The sequence below is a fragment of the Cydia amplana genome, chromosome 7 (assembly GCF_948474715.1).
Source record: "Cydia amplana chromosome 7, ilCydAmpl1.1, whole genome shotgun sequence".
In the NCBI taxonomy this organism is placed as follows: domain Eukaryota; kingdom Metazoa; phylum Arthropoda; class Insecta; order Lepidoptera; family Tortricidae; genus Cydia; species Cydia amplana.
This window is the reverse complement of record NC_086075.1, coordinates 11,642,134-11,662,059: the sequence shown is the minus strand read 5'-3', so window position 1 is coordinate 11,662,059 and position 19,926 is coordinate 11,642,134. Positions and strand designations below refer to the sequence as shown.

At 37.6% G+C, this 19,926-nt stretch overlaps 3 protein-coding genes across 3 annotated transcripts in view; all 3 read right to left on the bottom strand.

The window, feature by feature from the left end:
* Positions 1–5,026, bottom strand: part of LOC134649530 (A disintegrin and metalloproteinase with thrombospondin motifs 1-like) — a 75,091-nt gene extending 70,065 nt beyond the window's left edge. The window contains exons 1-4 of the mRNA XM_063504295.1: positions 4,344–5,026; positions 4,158–4,270; positions 3,900–4,062; positions 834–999 (exon numbers count right to left, since the gene is read on the bottom strand). Coding sequence (XP_063360365.1) covers positions 834–999; positions 3,900–4,062; positions 4,158–4,270; positions 4,344–4,896 — 995 coding nt within the window. The 5' untranslated portion in view covers positions 4,897–5,026. The remainder of the gene's footprint in view (positions 1–833; positions 1,000–3,899; positions 4,063–4,157; positions 4,271–4,343) is intronic.
* A 1,142-nt stretch (positions 5,027–6,168) lies between these two features.
* On the bottom strand, positions 6,169–7,295 carry LOC134649473 (uncharacterized). Its single transcript, XM_063504228.1, has 2 exons — positions 7,155–7,295; positions 6,169–6,627 (listed from the first exon to the last, which is right to left on the bottom strand). Exons 1-2 carry the CDS (start codon positions 7,272–7,274, stop codon positions 6,205–6,207), a joined length of 543 nt encoding a protein of 180 aa, XP_063360298.1. The 5' UTR covers positions 7,275–7,295; the 3' UTR covers positions 6,169–6,204.
* A 211-nt stretch (positions 7,296–7,506) lies between these two features.
* On the bottom strand, positions 7,507–19,707 carry LOC134649471 (odorant receptor 13a-like). The gene is made up of 9 exons (XM_063504227.1): positions 19,347–19,707; positions 17,810–17,997; positions 16,643–16,806; positions 15,222–15,475; positions 14,725–14,821; positions 11,752–11,851; positions 10,212–10,319; positions 9,619–9,783; positions 7,507–7,627 (listed from the first exon to the last, which is right to left on the bottom strand). Exons 1-9 carry the CDS (start codon positions 19,462–19,464, stop codon positions 7,571–7,573), a joined length of 1,251 nt encoding a protein of 416 aa, XP_063360297.1. The 5' UTR covers positions 19,465–19,707; the 3' UTR covers positions 7,507–7,570.
* Between the last annotated feature and the right edge of the window lie 219 nt (positions 19,708–19,926).

The window sequence follows — 19,926 nt, the reverse complement described above, 5'->3', positions numbered from 1 at the left end:
GCATGTAGTGTTCATTACTATTTATACCTACTTATATTGTATAGGTACAGGTTATCTTTCCAAATATTTCAATTTAGTTGGTGTCTAGACTACATGGTTAATTAATAGAGCAAGAATAAGTAAATAATGATGTCATTGCTTACAGTGTGCAGTCATCTATCAATTATGACATTGACCTACATTTTAAAATAATAATCTTAATTAAGGTTGCGGATTAAGATATATTTCCAATGTGATTAACTGACGAAGCACCATCTGCTAAAATATGTCTGATATACATAAATCTTTTCCTTAGATGTCAAGAAGGTTTTCGTTTTACTATATCGGTACCTACACATTATACAGCTCTATGAGAAGACGAAGGCACTTTCGAACCTCTCCTACAGCGGAAGACTGCAGCGCATAGCTTGACGCTTGGAGACGAGAGTGAGATGCGACCCAGTAACAGCCCTAGTCAGTTTGTGAATCACCGAGTGAAACGTACGAGGCACTTACAGATGAGCTACATAGCTAGTGCGCGATGCACTAGACCCCTCGTTGCCAATGATGGAGGCGGACGACACGCGCGAACTGTCCATGGAGACGGGAGCAAAACCCGACGGCCTGCCAAATAGTGTGAGTATCAACCAAGCCCTAAATATGGTCTCTAAACGAGCTAGTGAAACGTATAGTAAGTGCCCCAAACTCCTTAGCTATATATATAAAGTGGATACTTATGTTAGGGCACCGATATTAGAGTATGTGCGGAAAGAGAAGAGTCGTGGAATGTATCGCATGGGCTCCATACATTCCACGACTCTTCTCTTTCCGAACAGACTCTACGAGGTACTTACAGATGAGCCAACTCGTGCGCGATGACGAAGGCGCTCGTGAGCCCCTCGTCGCGGATGATGGCGGCGGAGCGCTCGCGCGAGCAGACCCCAGAGACGGGGGCGAAGCCCGACGGCCCGCCAAGTGGCGCACGGGTCAGCCAAGCCGCTGCATCCCAACCCGCACGGTCTGTAAACATGCGAGTATTCGGTACTGGTGCATAGACAAAATAATACCAAACATTTCTGCGGCAATTACGATAACAAACGTACCTACGTAGCCGCTGTACAGCGCGGTATATCGTAAAGAACCTACATCGAACATGAAAATAGTGGATTCGAGGCGGAGGAAGCGGAAGAATGTGCGCTGAGACCAGAAAAATATTTTAATTCGATTTAAATCCTCCAAATTTGTGTAAAAACACATCTACAGTACTAAATAAAGTTTAAACGAAAGTACACGTAAATATCATTCGCGAAAGAAAACCTGTCTAAGGTCTCCAGCACCCGAGACTAGTGTCGCTTCGAACCCGCGTCTTTGAACTCTTTAGCATTGACGGCTGACCCCTAGGTCACCCGGGTCATGGTGGCATCCGTCCCAATTTCTCGAGTAAGCTTACTTAAGTATATAGGTTTATGCAATTTTAATGCCTAGGCGCCTTTTCGCCAACCCTGAGGGCGAGTGGGTATAAGAATTCACCTCCTAGCCGATGGACTAGCCTTTAGGCTTTAGCCTTCAGGTTTTTTAAGGTAGGCTTTTAAGCCTACCTTAAAAAACCTGAGAACTTCGGCAATGTTGAGATTAATACAGTTTTCACCCGAGAATTTTATTCATCGAAAAGCTAGTTAAGTAGGTAAGTTAAGTTTATCACAATATCTGGAAGACCGAGCGACGAGCTTTGCTCGGGAAACGTAGAAAAACTCAAAAATGCGCAATTTTCCATAGATAACACGTAGCTAGATCGATTTTTCGGCACCAAAAACGCCCATATGCAAATTTCTTCGAAATCGTTAGAGCCGTTTCCGAGACCCCCAAATATATATATATAAATAAACATATAAGTAAATAAATAAACAAACAAGAATTGGTCGTTTAAAGGTATAAGATTAATTTCCGAGAAACACATTAACACAATGTATGTATATGTATACAAATCAGGATTTGAACCCATGACCTCTGGTTTGAAAGTCTCACGCTGACGGTTACTTAGAAATTTTATAGACTTTCTAGTAGTTGTGCTAAAAAGTTTCTCATTTCTCTTCTCAAGTATTTTTTATTCCTGAATCACAGGAATATTTACTATGACCAATTGGCCATGTTTATTATTATTATACACAACAATGAAATCCTAAAAAAATACATAGGTATTAATAACGCATAAGATTTAAAAAAATATTCCGATCAGTAAGTAATGAATTATATCAGAACAACTAGCTGGAGAAAAATTAACAGAAAACAAAATATAACATTATCGTATAACATTTTGTTCTTATTACTGCCAGCTGTAGCGCCGAAGCGTTTTTAGGGTTCCGTAGCCAAATGGCAAAAAACGAAACCCTTACGGATTCGTCATGTCTGTCTGTCTGTCCGTCCGTATGTCACAGACACTTTTTTCCGAAACTATAAGAACTATACTGTTGAAACTAAGTAGATGTATTCTGTGAACCGCATTAAGATTATTTTCACACAAAAATAGAAAAAAAAACAATAAATTTTGGGGGTTCCCCATACTTAGAACTGAAACTCAATTTTTTTTTTCATCAAACCCATACGTGTGGGGTATCTATGAATAGGTATTCAAAAATGATATTGAGGTTTCTAATATCATTTTTTTCTAAACTGAATAGTTTGCGCGAGAGACACTTCCAAAGTGGTAAACTGTGCCCCCCCCCCTGTAACTTCTAAAATAAGAGAATGATAAAACTAATAAAAATATATGATGTACATTACCATGCAAACTTCCACCGAAAATTGGTTTGAACGAGATCTAGTAAGTAGTTTTTTTTTAATACGTCTTAAATTACGGAACCCTTCATGGGCAAGTCCGACTCGCACTTGGCCGCTTTTTATTAATGTCATTTAACTAAGGTTTGACTTCCATTACACTGGTACAATTTATTTACTCAGCTCAACTCAAATTCTTTGTGTTATTATAAAGTTATTCTAGACTTCATAAATACCAGCCTATTGCATATTCAACCGAGACGATGACGTCAAACTTTCGTATTACTTGATTTACTTAGTTTTGTTTTAATGAAATATTTCATGGCAAGCGTTGTATTGCGATTTTGTTCGCGGCTTATAGTTGAGTCCGATGTGTATCGCGAGAGATGGTCTAATGGCATATTCAGAAAATTTAATATAAATAATGCATAGGTAACATATTATTTAAAGTTGTTTATTTCATAAATATTACAGTGAGTCGAGTATGCTTTTTGAATAATTAGAAATTCGATCGAAATCGTAATGACTTCATTTTGATTGAGACTTAGGTAGGTACTGAGAGGCCTAGAGACGTACAAATTTGGAATAAGTAATTGAATTGTGTTCAATTCTAGTAGGTGTATGGTCTATGGAATAGAGCAAACTAAGACAACTTAATGAGAGTAGAGTAGGATCCGTACGTAGGTAAATCTTATATGCTCTCTCTCTCTCTCTCTCTCTCTCTCTTTATATTCATCGTTTTGCCCCTAATGAGTACCTAGACAATAAGAAATATCCTTATCTACTCGCCGGCTTATAGAAGGACTTTGAGAGAGAAAAAGAGGTTAGAAAGTACATATCTACCTCTCTAGACATAATTTATCACAAACGATTTAGAGTTTTTTTTTCTACAACAAGAAGTCGAGTCTCGATGCCGTAATTTTTATTGTCGTCTATGGCTAGATACTAACAGTTATGCGTGTACCCGTGACTTTGTCCGCGTTATACTCGTTAAACTGTTCTGGGATAAAAAGTATCATAAATAATAATCCGTTGTTATAAATAGTCTGTATTTTACTAATACTGTTCAGATGCTTTTGCGTTACTAAACTTGAAAAACTTTCTCATTTATATATAAGTCAGTTATTTTTATTTATTGGCCTCACCTGGTGGCAATTTCATCAAATGTCTGTAGTTCCATTTGTTTACAGCTTCCAGCGTCTTCTTAACATTCCCGTATTTCACTACAGGATCGTTTTCCAAGTACAACTGATTGATCACAAGCGTCATGTTCGAGCTCACCGATGGATCGTTGAAGATAGCACTTACCTAAAACGTTATACTAATAAATAATAATATACTAAATATACCGGCGTACACCGAATTATCTCATCGTTCAATTCCACGAAACCGATTGTACTTACAATATTCATTAACGCTAAAATATAGTGCCTCACTCGTGTTTCATCTTGACCGTGAAACTTCATCATTGTGTGATCTGCCACAATAGCCATTTCTAACCACAGTTCCTGGGGGCCTGTAAAGATAAATATATCATCAAAAATGCCGCCACGGAATTTGCTACGGTACTTGGTAAACATAGCACACACCTGTCACGGGTCTGGATACTATCACATTGCGATATTCCTGGACGTCACGGTCATGGTTGTGCCGCAGACGCACTTGCGGCATCGGCGTCGCCGACTCCTCATTAGATAGGTCAAGTTCAAGATCGGATACAGTGTCGCCCGTGAGGTTATACGCCGCCGGCTGCTCCGAGAGTAAAACATCTCTTCTCCTGAGCACATGAGCACCGTCACTGTTTTCTTTTCCTGCTGTGGGCTGCAGAACAAACTCCTCCCCATCTACGTGTAGCAGCCCGTAGAGCTGATCCCCGCATTCTGTCACTGTCGCTGATGACTTTTCCTCGTACAGCACTCGTCCCGTGTAAAACTGACACTCGTTGTAGTAGGGAGCTCGTATGGCCGTGTTTTCCTGAAGCTCCAAATGCCAGCCGAGCAGCTGGAGGTGTCGCGTGTTGTCGGGAGCTTCTCGTCGCGTGCGGTGGAGGGTGGTGAGGAGCAATGGTTGCGGCGGGGGGCGCCAGGCGCCGGCGCAGAGGCCAGCGAGCAGCACGAGCGCCGCCCTCAGCCAGCGCACCATGTCCGCGCGCCGCCGCGGGGTCGGCCTATCTGCGCGCGCGTCGACTCGGGCTGTGCACTCACGCGTCCGCGCACATGGCGGCCGTCTCGGCGCGCGGAAGGTAAACGACTCCGCGGTTTATAGATTGCATGGGTTCACGCAGTATGCGTCATAGTAAACAAAGGGCGCGCTTCTGTTTTTGTTTTGTAATTGCCTAGCGTACGCGGCTATCTAGCGGCCCTTTATCAACTGTGGCCATATGGTATCGGAAATATGAGAGCTGGCGTTGATACAACAATGTATATAAGTACCTAGTTACTTTTAAAGATATTTCCACGTGTCTTACGTCTTATTAGCATTCAGATATTACAATTTTTACAAAAAGTTATCTAACAAATATTAACTAGGTACCTACTTTATGCTTGCAAGGGAACAATGAGATTTAGTATATTTTAAATAGTAATGATGTAACTAGTTAACTACATAGTTGTGTTCATTGCTCCTTCTATTATATTTATTACTGCCTAACAAAATTTCCCCGGGGTATTCGGTCGTGTATTTACTTGCCATAAATTCTTATACCTAATATTTGTATAATGTGCGTAGTGCGTACCTCCGTCAGAACCTCGACATCTTATTAAAACCAAAACAACACAATGACAATGTTGCTTTTCCTTGACGCAACAAAATGGTGTTTTTTATTATGAAATGAAATGTTGTAGGTAAGTAGTAGACGAATGTATTGATCTTGGCAAAGCAGGTAAGTATGCAAATGTTTCCCTAATATGGCTGAAACGTAATAAGCATAGGTATCTAATTTAGAAAAAAAAAGTCTGATAAAAGATTATTAGTATGGCACAGGCACCTACCTATTTAGGTACATGTACGTTGCGTGCTAATTAGAAGCACTATACATATGTACAATAATATAATAATGACTGTATTTTCGTTGCCGTAGATGGAACAGCGACTACTCGCAAGTATTAGGAGGGTGAGGCTTGCTTGTTGTTAGCGTGTTGTTTATACAATACTAGTTATCCCATTTATTTACAAAAATATCTACCGACTTGGATACGGTTATTTATAAAGGATTTGTGATATTCTGGTATATCAATGATTCATAGTAGGTACCTATTATTTAATCATCATAAGGCGGTTATTTGGAGGTACCGAAAGCTACGTACTTTGAACCTATGGTCCAAGTGAAGAAAACTGTAATTGTGCATACTACTTTTATTAATTACTTTATAAAATACTATAAGGTCTTATTACAAACAAGTGTGAAGTGTAACTATTGTTTCAAAACAGATGCAAGCGCTACGTGACGTGTCAATTCACCATGTGGTCCATGTCAGAGACAGCTCTTTTGTTGCGGTTGTATCGTTTGATAGAGTCCAAGTACCTGTAGAGATTCTGCTTTTCATCCTTACTAAGATCCTCAGTTTTATGTACGTAGTAAGACAAGGTCCCGTCTTCTTGGTTAGTGATGGAGCCTTGTGGCGCTGGAGTTCGGTTGGAGTATTCAAGAGTCAGGATGACGCCCTCATCTTTAGGATTCACGTTGCCGTGGAAGATATAGTTGCGCAGGTTCTGAGACAAGTACTTGCCGATGTTGCCAACCTGGAAGTAGCTGGTCTTCCTGAAGCCCTCGAGGGTGAACTCGGGGAGGCTCTTCAGCTCGTTTGCAAGTGTCTGCACATCGCTCACTCGTATGGACAAGTCCTTCAAAGGCCCGCCAGAGTCTTGGAAACTCTGAAAAGCAAAACATTATTTTCACCACACCAGCTCGTAAGGGCTCTTGTTATTCATCAAAAACCGATAAGAGTGTTGCATTTTATCTACAAGAGTGGCAAAGTAATTAGATGCAAATGATGCAATATATGAGTTGTTTCCGCATGCTGGCTGGCGGCGTTGAATTTTAAGGGATGCATTTGAATAATAAGTATTTAATAGCATTCATTTGGATTTGATTTATAATGTTACAATAAAATGTGTGAGAAAAATTTAGTGGCTCGTCCAAGATTTTACTTTTCAATTTTGGTATTTTTCGCTTGCTCGGGTGTCACTATTACCAAGAGGATTTAAACAACAACTTTCCGAGGTCTTCTTTTAAATTTAAAGTTTAAGTTGATGTCACTAAAACCTTTTCATAAGCAAAAGTAACTCTAGTTACAAATATTAAACCATAATCGTTACGCAATTCGATAACATTATTTATTTCATTTACGTAGGTACCTTTAGGCACTCTAAAACTAATGATGCATTGTATATTTATTTACCTGGAGATTAGCAAGCGTAATTAAGTATCCGACGACATTCATCTTGTCTGAACTAATATGGCGCGATGTGTCCACTTCAGCTGTCCCTCCGACTTTGAGGCCCGAGACCACTTCCAGCATTTATAATTAGTATTTGGACGAGACCACGTTCACTAACATTGTTCCAAATTGTTTTGTGATGTAAATAAGTGTCTGACAATTGGTCCCAATTTACATAAAAATATAGGCTTCATATATGCCATTTTTACGTGTTTTGTGTTCATCGTGTAATTTTTTTGAGATAATATAATGAGTGGAATTAATTGATGACAGGTGTCTTTTGCGACTGAAAAGTAAATTGTGAATGATCTAGAACAGGGGAATGTGCTACACGCAGTCATGCTTTAGCAACGCTTGAAGTGTTGTATATCTGGTGTTTACTCGTGACGCAGGCGAAGTAAAACTGTAAGAGCACTGTATGAAGTCTTCACCAACTGAAAATGTAAAAAATACAGTTGTTTTAAGATTTTTCCAATATTACATGATTATGTTTGCATCGTACCTACAAAGCGAATACCGGCTTATAGGAGATACTTAAATTAAACAATAACAAAATAGTAGGTATTGATCATTCTAGTGCTTAATGTATTCAAATATGTATGTATATTCAAATTGCGAAACGTTATCAACATTAAATTCTGGCTAGTTTGGTGATATTATAGGTACATAATATACAGAAGTTTTAAAGAATACTAGTACGTATAAAAATTTGCGGTGCCTCAAAAATTGCTGTTCCTGATTTTAAGTCAGCGCGCAGCCCTCGGTCCGACCCCAAAGCAATGGTTACATGCAATTGGTAGAGCCTAGTATTATATTTCCATCTAGACCACGATCCTGAGCAGTACGGGACTAACCCGACTGACGTACAAAGATAGCGCATGCCAATTGACGCGGCACAAACGATATAGTAGGTGTTACTGGCCATCCATTCCAGACCGAGCGGACAGCGAGTTTATGCTCTGGTCGTGCCAGGGATGTTACGGAGCTCCGTTTCCGTTAAGTCGGAATTTCCGTTTCTGTTCCGGTTCCGTTACTTTTGAAACGGAAGTTATATCGGATGTCAATGCTTAGCGCGGCAGCGGGACATGAGCGGTGTACATCAAAAACAAACAGGTTTATACCAGTCATTCGCTCATAGCCCCGCTTGCCACGTGCTGCAGTAATTAGATGTTCTGGTTTATCGGTGTTTTTGAATTTAAAGTACCTAGAGACAAACCAAAGAAAGTCTGCAGCGCAATAATTTGACATCGAATTAAAAAACTACATATGGCAATGTTTTTTAAGCAGTCAGTAAACGTCATGCACTATGGTTTGTGTTTGTCAAAATCATTTAAATATTCATTGTGTTTTGTGATGAACGGAATAAACATGGTGAAACCTTACAAAACCGGCGTGCGGGAGTTACTTTTCCGCATGACGAATAATTTTACACTTGTAAAAAGTCAGCACGAGGCGATTCAAGCTGAAAAACGACAATGTTTACAAAATTTGGAGTTGATGACGGGTAAGTGGAATGAAACATCTTAATACTTCACCATATGTACCTACTTAGATAATATAATTTTGGTTTAGACAAAGGTTTCACAGCAAATTGAACACACCTAATAGGTATAGGCATACTTATGAACTTCCTCTAACATTTCGAGAAACTCATTGGTACTAGCCGGGTTTTGAGCTCGAACCCACAACCTCCATGCTTATGCTCACGGCATGGGTACCTACTAGTTAAAGCTAAAATTAATTTTTAATATATGTTTATTGTTTTAATGGTTTATTTCGTTTTTCCGAAAACTTTAGTTCGCAAATTGCGGGCAATTTTTCTGTCAATCTAATTACGCCTTAATGGGAGTAAAAGAGAAAGATGCTCGCATATTGAGAACTTCGGTGTTCGCGGTAGGCCCTCTGTACCTATTTACCGCCGTCGCGGATATTACAAAAGCTTATTAATTTTGATGAAGCCAAATGTCACATTCTCCCAATATTATTTATCAATATTAGTATATGTCTACATATTAATAGTGACATCTATTGTTGGAATGATATTTATTTTACCATAAAAATTAAGCTGTGCATACAGCTTAATTTTTTCATAGACGGTAAATATGGTAGAAATTTCACAAGTATCAAGACTATTTAATCCATTTTCTGTGGTGTTGTCGCATACTGATTTTTAAAAACTACTTTTAATCTAGCGCTGCAGACTTTCTTTGGTTTGTCTCTATTTGTATGTGTTGTGTTGTGTAATGTATACCTACTGATAGTACTGACTCAGGCTCCGGTTCTGGTTCCGGTTCCGTTTTCGGTTCCGATTCCGTTTCTGGTTCCGATAAATTAAATTTAAAACATCTGGTTCCGCTTTCGGTTTCGATAAAACCACATGCGTTACATCCCTGGTCCTGACATATAAAACACAGACGGCACATACGTTAGAGTAGGAGTTGAGCGATAGGTCTGTGATGTCGCCCGCAGTGAGCACGAGCGGCTTGGAGGCCCGCGTGACGACCAGCATGAGGCGCGCGCGCACTCCTGCCATGGTGGCCACCCCGCACTCCCAGCCTGAGCAGTACAGCGCGTTGCTGATGTTCTCGCTCTGACATAAAATAAAATAAATAAGATTTCAACATTATTTAATGTCAGCTGCAATAGTATTTCATTATTATGTCGTACATTTAAAATCGTCTTCCACTAGCACAAATAGGGAATTCATTTGATACCTTTGATTTAATAAGGAAAATCCCATAAACAATCTAAATATCGGAATTTATGCCTAAACTTGGTTGCGTTATTCAGGCTTGCCCTGTGACATATTTTTATCGAGATTTCTGCTTTTGTGTGCCAAATGTATCATAAATCTGTTTAGTCGTTTTTACGTTGGTATAAAATAAAGTATCAAATATTCAAGCATATACTTTAAAAATTCGTAATAATATCGTAGAGTAATAATGATTTAGGTACATATAAACGTACTCTTATTGCAATTATTATTAATATTACGACTTAGTTAACAGGGTGTCTGACCTGAATTTTAATCTCATCGCACCATCGGCAAATTACGAACAGCTCGAACAAGTTGTAACCGAGGAACAGCAAGCTCATGAAGAACTTGGTGAAACTCACAGTCAACGTCTGAAAATAATATCTATCTAAGTTTCTAATAACATAATATGTAATACACATGTATATGTCGGCGGCCGATCGTAAGATCAGGCAGATCGTAATGTTCCTTTGTAATGTTTTGACGATAGTGACATTAAATCAATATAATATAGGTAGGATAGGTTCGTTAGGTTGCTTTAGATGCCCGAAGGGCAAACTGCCCAGAAATAGGAGCCCCGCGTAATGTCACTATCGTCAAAACATTACAAAGGAACATTACGATCTGCCTGATCCTACGATCGGCCGCCGACATATATAAGCACAGTTAGAACTTTAACATTAGTTGTTTTAAGTCGCTGTCCTACATATAAATTGTTATTAGTTATATGAGACTCACCGTTCTCGTAACTATTGAGTCAGCTCAGCTGTGATGATATCAGGAAAATTTGGAAAATAATACGGACATCAAATAAGTAAGAGCTTTTAAGAGTAATGAAAATTGGGGAAACCGGATTCGAAGACCGGATTGTTATGGGTATCCAATTTCAGAGGTCAGGAAAAGTCAAAATAATTTTACACCAGCTGCTTAAAAATGACTAGATAACTATTTTGTTTTGTGTCAGGTCCATACGGTTGCCCGTGTCGCATCCTTCAAGCGTTAACCGGAAAATATGAAAATTCGTGTCAAAGTTGCATAACAGAAACTGCGACGATGTTATAATATTCATATATGCTTCAGGGAAACAAGTTCATAGCATGATTCAGCTCTGGTGTAACGTGTAATACTATTTAATTACGCAGGCATTTAGTAGTATTTGACTACTAGTCAAATCAGTTTCTTTTTCGAACTGTCAAAACGACTTTGATACTATGGAATTTATATGAAACACTAGCATGTGACGTCACGATCAAATAACCTACTCTTATAGTTTTATACGGGTTTTAAAATAGAAATTGTGTCTAAAAATAACTGATGTCTAGGTACTTTTCTCTATTAATCTTCTGGCCGCGTAGCCAACGTGCCAATCGCTTACGCTCCGTAGCGATCGAAATGCAACTGTCACTGTCGCACTAATATGGAAGAGTGATAGAGAGACACAAAGCGTTTCGTTGTCGAAGCGATAGCGATTGACAGCTGGGCTAGGCCGGCTGGTGCTTTATTTCATGCATGGTGTAAAATAATTTATTTTACGTCACCCTAGGCCCGTAAGTGGGATTGTCTCCCCGCTACGCGAGGAGAAAATCTCATTTCCTGGCCAAGGCAAGACGTAAAACTTTAGACAAACCACGGGCGGTAATTCGTAAAGCCCCAGATCGCATATTTATGGCCCTCACCTTCGCTTCGGGCCACAAACACCTGCGATCTGGAGCATTCACGAATTCACCTCCCTGTATGTAATGTATCTACTATTAAATACAGTCAAATACCCTATTACTTACGAACAGCTTAATAAATTCTTACCATCGCGACTTGATAACCCGCGAAACAAATTTGCAAGCCGCTTGCCGTCACTTGTCCCAACATTGGCAGGCTTATGGTCTTACGGAGCTCCATAGTGTGCCTGAAGTTATAAGTGAATATTAAATTACTATGGAGCGTTTTGAACCGTAAAATATAAGCGCTGAAGATGCTACGTAAAACGAAGCCATTGTATTAGACAATTATATTTGTTGGCTTATTAAGTTTATCAGGTATGTAGGTTTTATCCACGCGGGGATTACTTTAAAAAACCGGCCAAGTGCGAGTCGGACTCGCGCACGGAGGGTTCCGCACCATCAACAAAAAATAGAGCAAAACAAGCAAAAAAACGGTCACCCATCCAAGTACTGACCCCGCCCGAGGTTGCTTAACTTCGGTCAAAAATCACGTTTGTTGTATGGGATTGCCCCACCTTTATTTTATTCTGTTTTTGTATTTGTTGTTATAGCGGCAACAGAAATACATCATTTGTGAAAATTTCAACTGTCTAGCTATCACGGTTCGTGAGATACAGCCTGGTGACAGACGGACGGACGGACGGATGGACGGACGGACGGACGGACAGCGGAGTCTTAGTAATAGGGTCCCATTTTTACCCTTTGGGTACGGAACCCTAAAAATGTGGAACCAGAATTTGATTGAAAGTTACTTAAGTTAGTTTAATTTTATTTAGTAGATTAGTAATGAGTTTAACTAATTAAATATCTCCGCGATGTCTCTAAGACGGCTGACCCAATTTGTAAAATTGTCATGATTGTGTGAAACCACAATAGGTATGCTTTTAATCTAAAATTAATTTGGTTACTTTCCGTTTTGGGTACCTAAATATTACTAACTTTCCTCCTAAACTTACAATTGAAAAAGAGATTTATACCAACTCAAGTTACTAACAGATGTAATATACTTTTAATATCCCTACAAAGTTTTAAGTTATTCAGTAAACTAGTAGGCAAGAGGCTCTACGTTAAAATGACTACATACTTATATATAATAGGCTACATGACTAATTTTTTTTATGGTATCAATCGATCGGGTTTGTTTTTAGGATCAAATGTCTATATGGGACCCATTGCATTAAAGTAACACAAAAGTCAGAAATTGTAGTCAAAGTCCGACAGTCGCACTTCACTCTCGAAACGCCCTATACAAAACGGCCAGAGGCCGTGACGTCATCGCCCATCTTTTAGTATGGACATAACAAGGAAATTGCGTTTTTGTCGGTGAAATATTGCGTTTATGTATATAGTTGCTATACAATATTTTTTTGGATGAAATGTAAGGAATCGAATGGTACCCTTACTTTTATCGTTTTTGGAAGTTAAAAAAAACTTAAATTTTGAAACTTTCAGGTCCTGTAATTTTGTAATTTTTCAATATTTTATTTTAATATCCACATTATTGTGATAAATTGCTCGTTTGCTATCTATTTTACTAGATTTTGTTATAAAAGTCAACATGTGACATCATCCCTATTATATTGGACGTGAAACTCTAAATTATCTAAGTGTCCATAATTGTGAAAAACACTTTCAACTCATCAAGTTTGAAAATCTTGCAATTAGGTAAGTATAAAGTTTTTCCACGTTTTATCTAGGAAATTAGCATAATTTAATTGGGCGGATTTGACTTTTGAGTTACTAAGATTAATAATTAGCTCTGTTATCTAATTTAAAGTGTAGGAAAATTTTCCTTTGTGATTTTCTTATGAAGACCTGTCTTTTGGTGGCACTTGTGCCGCTTGTGGATCTACTGTTTATCATGTAGCTTGATTTCGATAGTATGATAAGAGTTCAATAAATATTGTTTTTTCATTGTAAATTAAATATGCTAGTGTCCAGTAGAATTGACACATGAGACAATCATGTTCTCGCTTGATTATATTGTTTAATTTAATTTTAGTTTTGGACACTTGGAGACCATATACATCTCTAAGTAATTATTTATTTTATTTTTAATGATTCTGACACTTGGAGACCTTTACATCCCTAAGTATTTATTCATTTTATTATTTTTATTTTATTGTACATACTTATATTTTTAATGATTCGGACACTTAGAGACCTTTACATCTCTAAGTCAATTTAGGCTAGTAATTATGTGAAGCTATACCGTCTTTTATGTAACATACGAGCACAAAATGCTGTGTCTCACAGCTAAGTGTTATCACTATTTTAATATTAATATAGGCCGGTAGCTTGAACATGTCATGCTCGCTTAAAAGTCTTTGCTTACGGTGGCGTCGTTGATCGGGTCGCCACTTTCCCGAATGAAGGTTGAGGGAGGCGATGGCTGAGATACGCGTCGTACTCGTGAACGGGTGCTGTTTGTGGAGACGGGTCTGTTTAAGCTAACACGAATATATTTAGTAACTTTATTTTTTAATTTAATTGCAGTGAGACGCCTCATTCGGTTCTCGTATGTTTTTTTTTCTCGTAATGTGTTAATCATACAGGATTGTGACTCTTGGAGACCCTATACATCTCTAAGGATAATTTGATAAACTATGTTATTTTTTAGTTCTGACACTTAGAGACATTTACACCTCTAAATAAGTTTAGATTTTTTTTCCATGTATCTGTTTTGTTTTTATTTTAATATTATTATTATAGTTTTTTTATGTAATTCGACATTAAGAGACCTTATACATCTCTAAGTAATTGTATTACGTTAGTTTGATTTGGTAGTTGTAGTTGTATTTAATAATTGTTGATGTATAATTATTATTATTTTGCTTGTATGTAAATTCAATGTTGACGTGTAAAAGTGCCCTTGTGGCCTATTTGCTGAATAAATGTTGAAGTTGAAGTTGAAGTTGAAGATGTATGTATAACATTAAATTCCAAACGTAAGAAAAGCATAAAACGTATATCGATTAACTAACCGTAGGCGCGTCACGTAGAAGTATTTGAAGGTTTAAACGGGATATAATAATTAAGTAGTAGGTATAATAGTTACATCAAAATCTTTTTGTGTTGTTCAACCAGGAGGCCCAGCCGGGAAATATAAACTTCTCTGAAGCGGCTGTCACGAACAAGTTGGTCGCTGCTTAAACCTAAAAAAGATATTTAGCATGCACAATAAACTTAAATATTTATTAACTAAACATTTTTATCCATTATTAAAATAGTCATGTGACGGCTTCCTATTTGGCGTATCAAAAAGGGCCGTGATCGTGATCATCAACCTGTTACTCACTCACATTACAGTCATACACTGTTAATTGATAAGCTCATGTTGCTGATTCTTTATATAGGCACCCTTCCTTATTAAGACACTGTTTTTACAAATATTTGGTTTTCAAATGAAATTACACGATCCGAGAGCATGTTGATGACCAATCTCAATTAGCAATGGTAATTCACGGACACTTAAAACATCTTCCAGAATCGTATCTAAAGTACAAACCCGTCATGTTTACTCATTTACCCTTTGCAAATAACTCAGCTCTTTACCTTTAAAGTCCTTCTCGCAATCGACTAGAATATTCTCGAAGCAGTCAGCCAGAATCGTATACTGGCAGATGAGGTGTATGAGGTGCGCCTGCATGATGACGTCGTTTACCATTATGAAGAAGGCGGTATAGTGGAAAGCGACGATGTGAACGATGTAAGCGATGGGATACCGCGAGGGTCTGCTGAAGTCCACGCCGAGCCGCAGGCCCACGGGTAGATTGTATTCTATATCGTCCACCAAAGGGTAAACATACCTGGCATGGAGGGTAAACACAATACTGCGTTATTTTTAAATGTTGATTCTTCGCAACTATACTTAAGCTAAATAATTGGCAAAACATAGGTCAATGACAAATCGGAATTTCAAATTACCCACTTTAAAGTACCTACCTACGCAAGTGACAATATTTTAATCATTGTTCATTGAGGAAGGCCTTCGTTACTTTGGCGACACTCCAATGCAAATAGAAAATTATTCAATTCAAAACAATTGGTGACTGGAGTTAAATAACCGCTGGCCACTTCTTTCCAAATACGTCTAAGAAATAAATAGGTAGCCGTGGAGCAGATTTTCTTGTATTTTCCCTTAAGTGTCGATTTAAGTAAAATCTGTGTTAAGCTTTATTTGACTAGAATCAGTACTTTTCACATTCTCCTTTTTCCTTCTTAGTACTAGAAAGTAGGTAGGTTAACACAACATACTACACGCATTCCTGTTATGCTATTGAAATAAAATTAATAAATTACACTGTAACTGCGTGGACAGTATACGGACAGAAAAGAGATATATTTTCATACCGAAGGAGACATTCCTTTATTTTTAAAAAGAAACAAAACTGCATTCAAAGATTTTCTAAAACTCGCTTGCCTCGCCCGGGACTCGAACCGACTAAAAATTCCAAAAAATAAAAACTCGCAATTTTATTCTACTAGTCGATACAGTTAATGTTAATGAATAAGAATAAGAATTGTTTATTGCCACATACATGAAAATAAAATAGAGTTAGAATTACTTACATAATAAAATAAAACAGTTGTTATCATATACAAAACAAAAGTGAGAAGATCTTTGTATTAGGCAAAGGGTTCCAGTCTCAGCGTGTGCCGGGCCTAGGTGCCCGGCGCTGGTTTTCAGACCGGTCATTCATAACATTGTTCCAAGAAACATTAGGTCTTAAACTCGTCTGTCGTACAAAATGTCCATAAAATGTAATATTTAGTACTCAAGATTTTTTTAGACAAGCCAAATTGAAGAAAAAAAGAAAAATACTTTGAATGCAGTTTTGTTTCTTTTTAAAAATAAAGGAATGTCTCCATTAAGTAAAATGAGCCAGGTTAAGGATTTAAGGTAGTTTCCCTCCAGGGCCCGACTTATCTTTCCACACTGTATATTTATTGACTTATTTTTGTGTTCCTCGTACCATGCGGCTAGTGTCAGGCTGCCCAGTCCCAGCATAAGCTTCAAGTATGTCTCGCTCCTCTCCATCCAGTACTCCACCAGCGCCTTCCTCGCGGGAGTCGACGTGTCCAAGTTTGAGGTCTGCATGGACGTCGCCAATTTCCTGTAGACGGGCTCGTGCATTCGCTGAATGAATAAATATTTTGAAAATAGCAACCGACTAACTGATTGTGTCTGTAATACTTACATTTATTTTAAAATAATCAGGGAATGAAGTAATTTGAGGGACTTAAGTAATTTTATTGTGCAATTAATAATTCTACTCAAACGCAACTTAACAGCATTATTAGAAGCTAATTATAAATCATTTCAATTTGATGGTAGGTAACCTATACCAGAATATTTATTCATCTCTAAAGTCTCGAAAGGCATCGAAAGTCTACGAGTATGATAATGTTACCAGTTCAATACAAATCTCGCGCCAGCTTTTAACAAGCTATCTTTATTAAATATCTTTTTCTACTCCCGTACTTTTATTTGTCATTTAAAGGGTCGTGCACACACCTTTAAAACCCTAGCTTATAGTTATCAAGACAAGTCTTTAGTCTGTTCCCCAAAAAAGAATTTGTGTATACACGCAGTTAGGGTTTGCACGACGGATCCGAAATGTATGGGAAGATCCGCGGATCCGGATCCAGATCCGGATAATTGCATACATTTCGGATCCGGATTGCAAACCCTACACGCAGTATCTTTTTGGCGTTTTTACGATACTTCGTGTAATGACCACTTAAAAAATATTGAATGAAATACAGTGTTGCCAACCTTATTTTAAATGTCATCTCTGACAAATAAGTGAACCATAGGCATGTTTTTTTTTAATTTCATTCATTCATTCATTCTTTTCCCGCCAGTACTCTCAATTTCTGCTACTTCTTGAATTAAAAATATTAGTTAAATTTACAATTTTATTTCAAAGTAAGTGCTTGGTCGTAGAAAAAGTATTGTATGCAACGTTGTTTAACTGAGTCAAAAAATACTCGTAGCGTCTCTATTAACAATTTTCGGCTTCGCCTCAAATTGTTACTCACGCCACTCGCCTTTTTGACCTCTCTTAAACAACGGTTGCATAAAATACTATAAAAGTACTAGAATAACTAAAGTAAGATCTGCATTTATTTACACTTACCATGTACCTATACCGAAACATAGCCATCACTTGTATGAGGATGACGTTCAACTGCTCGATGACGATGTCCAGCGAGGATATGAAGGTGAGCATGTACCACCACTCGCCTACCATGAACGTTGCTATCATTAACTTCACGGTGTTGCTGTAGAGCTTGTAGAAGAAGCCATGGTCGGAGTTTGACAACCCTGATGAAGTAGGCACTTTATTATTTAATATCTGGGAGACCGAGCTTCGCTCGGAAAACATATAAAAACTCAAAAATGAGCGTTTATCCAGAGATAAGACCTAGCTAGATCGATTTTTCGCCCCCGAAAACTCCTATATACCACATTTCATCGAAATCGTTAGAGCCGTTTCCGAGATCATTGAAATATATATATAAATAAATAAATAAATATGCAAGAATTGCTCGTTTAAAGGTATTATTATTAGATTAGTTAGATTATACATACAAATCTAATACAATGCAGGAAGTTGCGTAGGGTAATAGTTAAGGGTAAGAAATTGAACTGAACTTAGTGTCTACAAAAGTAGCATGTACTACACTTAAAATATTTCTTTAACAATGTTTTTGATGCAATAACTGTTAAGCTTTTAAAAATTACTGTTTTATATTTTAATTACAATTATGTTAAGATATCTTACTACACTTAAAACATTTCTTTATAAATGTTTTTGATGCAATAACTGTTAAGCTTTTAAAAATTACTGTTTTACATTTTAATTACATCCAGATGATATGGGGTCATTCTATTCTACATTTTGTATTTATAATTTTATACGAATTCCCAGAATGGTCTTTCCAATGGAATATTCGCTATAAAATTTTCTCTCTGTAACCTTTTAATAAAAATATAGCCATTATTTGCATCTTTAAAGTAAGGCATAATATGTATCTCAGTTAATTACCATGTTGTCATTTAATAAGCATTTACATTATTATTTCAAAAATCTGAACTTTTATTAAATATTTTAGGTACCTACTTATATAATTTGTTAATGAAATATGTTACTCCTTCTACACTTTTGCTGCTAAGTTTATTTGCAATTAAACCAGTAAGTAGGTAGAGCGCGAGCCTTTTATTTCAACGAAACTAATACTTAGTAATTGGATTCCACTGAAACCGTTTGTAAAAGGATGCCGACATAATTGACTCGGGCTCAACAATTCGTTCTTTGCTGAGCTTGTTCAAGAACAAACAGATTTTCCTCCTAGCGATGCGACAGATAGGAAAAAGTCCTTTATTATAATACGCGATACTAGAAATTCATAATGGAATTTCTTTTCAATAAAGCCAAGGGAATTTTTCATTGTACCATCGAGAAAACCGTTATGCCGTTAGTAAGCCTTATTATAACCTGATGAAGTCTTGAACAAGTTGTGTGTGCGTGTCCTAATTCGTACATTCAGCAGCAGAAGTAAAACTAAATTGCTTTGAGTAAAACAGCATGTGCAGACCATATTGAACACTCCGGCCTCACCCGCCTAGCTACCTACTCATATTTGTGCTGGAAACTGCAATATTGTAGGTACCTGCTATATAAGTGATGCGATAAACGCTCTCAAAAAATGTAGTTTCCATTTCGCCACTGGATTCCTCTAAGGCTTTAGTATGGGTTATTGCCCGCCAGAGAGACGTTAGGAGAACCATTGTGCTACCCGGCGCCAGCTATACTGAGCTGAGTAGAAACTTGATGCGTTTAAAATTGTATGTAGTCAAATTACACCTCCTTGTTAGTAATTAAATGTAGATCAGATACGGGCGCGTTTCCATTTTAGGATCGGGCCCGACGCCCTGCGGCAACCCAGTCCGCTTATTTACCTACTCTTTGCCGTTTACATTTTCGTAAAACATTTAGCGAACGTTTGTAACATGCTTTCTCGTTATTTGATTTGTTCTTTTACACAGAATTTCAATTAAGGCTAGGTTATTGATACAGAGTGTACCTACTATACTGCTGTAAATTATAATATATTATTTATTTGGTAGCATTAAATATTAATTGTAACGTGATTTATTTTAATACACAATAAGTTAATGTTTAGTAAGTCGAACTGTAAAATTTAATTTTGAAGAACACAGGATAGTTTATCATTGATTATTTTATTAGGC